The sequence below is a fragment of the Salvia miltiorrhiza genome, chromosome 6, assembly GCF_028751815.1.
Source record: "Salvia miltiorrhiza cultivar Shanhuang (shh) chromosome 6, IMPLAD_Smil_shh, whole genome shotgun sequence".
Taxonomy (NCBI): domain Eukaryota; kingdom Viridiplantae; phylum Streptophyta; class Magnoliopsida; order Lamiales; family Lamiaceae; genus Salvia; species Salvia miltiorrhiza.
Genome location: NC_080392.1, coordinates 98769 through 104967, shown reverse-complemented (window position 1 = coordinate 104967; position 6199 = coordinate 98769). Strand labels below are relative to the sequence as shown.

Genomic DNA, 6199 nt, shown 5'->3' with positions numbered 1-6199 from the left:
TGTGGTCGTGAATTCAAAAACATTAAGCTGTGAATTTATAGATTTGGTTGTGAATTCAAGAACATTAAGTTGCAAATTCATAGATCTAGTCGTGAAATCAAATTTAAATGAGAAAATCAGAAGAACATAGCGAAATAAGAGAAATATTAATTAGATCGGGTGAAATTCACCATCACACATCAATTCTACTAATCATATTTTTTTAAACACGGAAATCCCACAAATAAAAAAAGAACTAATTACAAACATTGATCCTGACAAACAACACAAAATAGTTTGACATCACACTCCAACTCAAAAAAGGCCATACATCGTACTATCCAATTTTAGTGGTGGCGACTCTTTTCCATACACATGCATCTTGAGACCAACTTTCAATGAACCCTGATATTCCCTCTTCCAGAACATCACAGACTGGGAAAATATGTTCTTGTGAACTAAGCAACAGTAAATCTGAGATGTTGACTAGCAAATAGCATTTGATTAAGCAAGTACTTACCAAATTTACATCTAAAACGCTACCTAAGTATAGTAAATCTCAAACATGGCCGATCATTTGATACAAACATCAACTTAGTAACAACAAAACGTCACAGAAAACTCAAATCAACATGGAACAACTTCAACTTCATGCCTCCACACCATTCTGCAACGGCTGGCCACTTTTTATTATTTTTATCTTAGTGGACAACTTTTAATTTTATAATATGAAAGTGGATAGTTTTATATATTAGCTCAAATAATAATATGCTATAAAATACTTTTAAGAACAATTATGTAAATAATTTACACATAATCTTCATGATTTTAATTTAAAATTCAATGATTTTCAACATATTTTGAAAAAATAAATACTAAGTAATTAATCACTACCCTTATTTTTAAAATTGACATGGTCATAATTTATTTATAATGTTTATTAACTTATTAACTTATAATTTTTATAATAGTTATTAATTTAAATAAATAAAGAGAAAAAATAACACAAAAAAGAAAGTATATAAGAGTTTGCAATAATAAAAATTTATTGATTATTGCACCCCGAAAATATTTTTATATTTCTGTATTTATATAAAATTTATACCATCTGAATTATCATATTTATTAATTAATGTAATAAAAATTAAATTTTAACTGACTGTATATGAGTGAATATTGAAAAAAGAAAGTAGATAAGAGTTTGCAATAATAAAAATTAATATTATGAAAAGGCAAAAAAAAGTTAAAAAAAGAATTAAAAAATATATTTATTCCAAAAAGAAGATTGAGGAGAGAGAATTTTTTAGTTTTTTTTTTAAAAAATAATTATGTAAATAATTTACACGTAATTTATTGTTATTATTATTAGTTGTCTATTTAATTTGAATTTTGTTCTTATTTAAATTTAAAATCGACTGAAGAGAAGAGAATAAATGGGCTGAGTTAAGATACGAGTTTGGGGTGTTGGGCCGAAAATTTAAATGTTAGTAATCTTGGGCCGCTGAGAGTGCAGAACTTATGACCTGTTGGGTGAACACTTGGGCTAAAGTAAAAGGAAGGGTAGGACACTAGGGTTTGAGAGACGCCTCTCGGCGGCCTTCTCCCTTCCCCTCTCTTTCGCTGGCCACCGAGGGTTTCATTTGGAGAAGGCGAATTGACGGTGCATATTGACGGGTGAAAAGCGGGCGGGTGGGAAATGAGGCAGACGCTTGTTGGGGGAACAGAAGGGGCGGAGGCGGAGGATATGGGAGGAGGACGCAGGTTGCTGATGGATTTGGGGCGTCCATGGTTGAGCCGTGGGTGTTTTTTGAAGATTGAAGGAACAAACCAGAGATCTGATCGGAGGAAGCAAGCCGGATCGATTAACAGGACGATAAATCCACTACTCCTGTCCGGACGAGCAATTGAGTTGTCTTCACCCTCCAAAGAGCATCTGTATCAACCCACATTTGTACTCTATTTTACCTTGTCTTCATATTTATCCTTTTGTATTTCTCTCAATTAAGCAAGCCATCTTAGTTAATTGGTACTACGACTTATAATTATTTCCTGACTTATCAAGTCAACCTGTTCTCTTTGTGGCTTTTTTTTATTCTCCCCATTCATGGTATTGTTTCTATTACCATTTCAAGGTGTGTTTCTTTCCCAGGAGTGGGCATATGCGAGAGCTGTCCACAGTGGCAGAAAATGTGCGAAGATTTTGTCACGGGTAACTGTTTTTATTTCATGTTGTCGCTGGCGAGGGACTCGACCCAGGCATTGGCGTTGGGGGTCAGGATGCCGAGTTTCCAGACATCGGTCTTCGTAGTCGGTGAGGTAGTCCTTGATTGATATTTCTTCATGTCTAGTTGTTTATATGATACTGAATGAGCCCCTTCGCCCCATTTTTGTATTGATATCTGGCGTTGAGCTGCTTGGCCCTTCCAACATATACTATGCAAGTAACAAAATGGACCCTTATTGATGTGGTGCTGACATCATGTTATATTTCTTGTTGTAGGAAACTTTATTGCTGTTGGGTCAATGGAACATGGGACCTTGATATTGTATGTTGTTGCCATTTGTTCTTGTTCTTGTTTATGTGGTTAATGGCTTTTTGATTAAAATAACTTCCAAATTTGATTCTGTTAGGTGGACGAAGTCCAGGCATCTGCTACCTTAGGTGGTGTTGCTGAAAAGAAGAAAAAGGGGAAGAAGGTTGGTCTTTTTTAATTGCATCTCAAAACTGAAACTGATAAGTGTTAAGTATTTAATCTTGACATTCACCTCCTATTTATTATATATAGCATGTTCCTGTCACCTAAAAGGGTTTACTTTTTATCGGCTACTGAATGTTGTATGCAGTAATGAAACTCCAGTTTTTGTTCCATCACATTAATGTGGTCTCAATGATGTTGGTGCTCCTCTAATGGCATTCTAAGTCCTGTAATACTTACTTAGCTTATCATAGAAATGAATAGTCCTGGGCTCAAGTTGTCATTTTCTATGGTTGGGTAGGAGCATCTCTTGTTTAACTTGAAAAAGTAAACCGAGTGGCACATTGATGATTACTTTGTCTAGTAGCCTGATAATGTGTTATATTTAACTAGTTCCTATATCTAAATTAGAGTCTCAAAGAATGCCAATGTACGTATTCTACTTTTAACTCGCTCTTTCTTTTTTGTTTTAGATTAGAAATATATTAAATACAAGGATGGCAGCCACATAGATTCAGTTCTTGGACTTGCCTGGAACAAGGAGTTTAGGTATGTTCGAAGTGTTATGATGTTTTATGTTTCATGCTCCAGAGAAACCGAAATGTGATGGTTTGTTTTATTACGTTATGGGCTTGTTCAGGAACACTCTTGCTAGTGCAAGTGCGGACAAATTAGTTAAGATTTGGGATGTGGCAACTGAAACTTTTAATCTGACTTTGGAGAACCATACCGACAAGGCAAGGCTGAACTATTGTGTTCTTTAATATTAAAATCTAATTTAGCTCACGATTTTATATATGTTGACACTCATGCATACATGCACTACATGCAACACGAGAATGTACTAGTGCTTTCATTTATTTGGTGAAATTTGCTGAATGAAGTATGAAGTTAGTTGCTTATCAACTGTTTCTACATGTCTTATAGCTTCAATTTTTTTTTCTTCGACTCGGATTTAACCTTTTGCTGACTTTTCTCTTGACTCAGGTGTAATATTAATCTTTTGCTATCCACACTTGCAACACACGTTCGATTCAAACTCGTGGAGGGTTAATTGTCAAAGTAGGCAGTCGGGGGCACTACACAAATCACATTCTGCGAATTGCACGAATTACACTACTTACACGAATCAAAGCCACTCTCTCTAGAACAACGTCCCAAGTTCTTTGCTGTGAAACTCCGCCTTGTTGGATATCGGAAGACTCGAGGTAAGCTTTGGATATCGATTTTGTGGTTTTTCTTTCCTAGTTTTTGGTTTTATTGATCCTTTTTTATTGATCAGTCATTTTCTGCCACACTTGGAACCTAATTTGCGATTCAGTGTGGAATGTGGATTCTGCTGGTTCAATTTATGTGATTGTGGTTACTTCGTGAATTTGTTTACATTTTGCTTACAATATGTGGTTATTGATGGTTGAAACGGAAAAAATGTACCTCACAGTGTTTTTCGTTCCCATTTGTTTAGGTTAGGCTAATTGACATTGGTGTCCTTATCATGCTTCTGATGTGTAGATATGGCTCAGTTGAAAGAGACTAACAATGGGACAAGGACTGGGAGGTTTTCCAAATCTCCATCAACTGACCCCTATGTGCTTGTTCTAGTCATTGATGACTTTAAGGTGACGATTTAAACATGTGTTTAACGCAGAGAGTGGGTGTGTGTCTGTTTGGATATCTGATGGGATTTTACCAGTAATTACTATTTGATGTATATATTACATTAGGTGGACTTCTGATTCGATGCACTATTTGGAAACTTGGTTAACGAGCTGTTGCTATGGCCAATGGTCATTTGAATGCAGCAAAAGAAGCCCAAGTGCCATGGAATCTGTTTTTCCTGAAGTTGATTTTCTATTATCTTTGTTTAAGAATTCATGTATGCAGTTGTGTTAGTCTTAGGAAACAGGTGAATCTTTCAACTAATTACCTTTCAGTGTTCTGCTATTCACTAGATGATCTCCCTAATATTGATGTTTGTTCTCAGATTGATCAGAAACTCTAGAATGATAAAACTGAAATTTCTGCTCAAGACTCTAAGCATCGGAAGACGCTTTCTGAGGTTAGTTAGCTTGGTTTAATAGATTATTATTCTATTTATATGAAGGCGCGAGGGCATCCAGCATGTTGCTAACTGTTGCTGTTTCTTTTTCCATATTTACAGGCAGCTGGAAAAATGTGTTGATGGCTTGTTTGATAGTTTTGCAAGGTTGGATTCACGTATATATAGTGTTGGCCAAACTGCTGCTAACGTAGGAGACCACCTGCAGGTAAAGGTAAAGCCTGTATAAAGATTGTAAATTTTGTTTAGTCTGCATTTGGTGTTTATTTTCTTATTATATCATGTCTTTAATATACAGAGTGAATATAGTCCAATACTAACACATCAAATTAAGTGTCTGGATTTTGAACAGTGACCATTTGCTTTTTGGTTTTTTGTTTTCATTTATTTTGGTGTTTCTATGCTCAATTTGTTTACTGCTTAGCTTGTATAAAATAGTCTGTTTGGTTCACTATTCCTCCATGTTTAATGTTGTAGGTCTGTGTAACTGATATATTATAACACAGCTGTTTTTTGTGTTTTCGTCATTCTCTTGATATTTAACATTTTGGAAACTGATTGCAGATGCTTAAAAAGGAACATAAAAAGGCAGAAGAACATGAAAAGGCAAAAGATAGGGATCCTAATAATCTCATTTCCAGCACCATCACATCATCAATTCAGAGTTTTTCAGTGATGTAATTAACCGGGGAAGAAATACCATGTTTTTTTTAGTACAGGAAGAAATGCAATGTAATTTGTTTTTGTTTTTTGAGGAAACCATGTTATTTTTTATTTACGGAGATGCCTGCCTGGTGGCATTTGTTTCTTATGTTTTGGGGGGCAGACCGGGAGGTGTCTAAATAGGTTTTTCAGATTTTTTTCAATGTGGAGTAAATTTGATTTTGACCGTACCAAGTTGTAGGATTTTAAATAAGGTTTTCAAGGGTGCAAGAATTGTTGCAATTGGAGGAGTAATGAAGAAGTTATGATTAAAATAAGATTTTAAAAGAAAATATTTTTATTTTGAGAATTTTTTTAAAAAAAATACCGATTTGGCTTTAAAAACCGGTCCGGCTCAGTAAAATTAGACCGGCCGGTTCAGATTGACCCGGACTACCTACGAGCCGGTCTGGTTCAATTAAACCGGCTGGTCGGACCGCCGATTCAGCTAGACCGAACCCGGTTCGACCAGACCGTTCCAGACCGGTTCGACCAGACCGTTCCAGACCGGTTAGCTATATTAAGTGGCACGTGGAGCCAAAATCTCGATTTTGGCACGGAAGCGGTTCGGCGAGGGAATTTCACCACATCTTCCCCATCATGAAAGATAACCAAGGGCACAAGAGTCATGCAATTCAGACATGTAACGAGGGAGATATTGGCAAAACAGTCTGTCGGAGGATGACGCTACGTCCCCTCCGTTTCCCAACCTATCCTTGTCGGATTTGGTCCGTTCAATGACCGTTGGGAATATTTTTAGGGT

The 6199-nt window shown here is 36.0% G+C and overlaps 1 protein-coding gene across 50 annotated transcripts; it reads left to right on the top strand.

Moving 5' to 3' along the window:
* The first annotated feature begins 1103 nt into the window (after positions 1 to 1103).
* LOC130988946 (uncharacterized) lies at positions 1104 to 5627 on the top strand. Of its 50 annotated transcripts, none has more exons than XR_009090323.1 (9): positions 1125 to 2290; positions 2611 to 2676; positions 3154 to 3224; positions 3663 to 3883; positions 4188 to 4294; positions 4400 to 4581; positions 4660 to 4734; positions 4841 to 4948; positions 5299 to 5627. XR_009090323.1 is itself a non-coding variant. In XM_057912936.1 (7 exons), the coding sequence occupies exons 1-5, from the start codon at positions 2415 to 2417 to the stop codon at positions 3666 to 3668; spliced, it is 351 nt and encodes a 116-aa protein (XP_057768919.1). In that variant the 5' UTR covers positions 1104 to 2414; the 3' UTR covers positions 3669 to 3883; positions 4188 to 4294; positions 5299 to 5627. The 50 variants fall into 50 exon arrangements, 3 of the variants coding, with proteins under 3 accessions (XP_057768919.1, XP_057768921.1, XP_057768922.1); XR_009090316.1 differs by having other exon boundaries at positions 1125 to 2525; positions 3149 to 3224; positions 4478 to 4581; XR_009090314.1 differs by having other exon boundaries at positions 1125 to 2525; positions 3149 to 3224.
* The last annotated feature ends 572 nt before the right edge of the window (positions 5628 to 6199 follow it).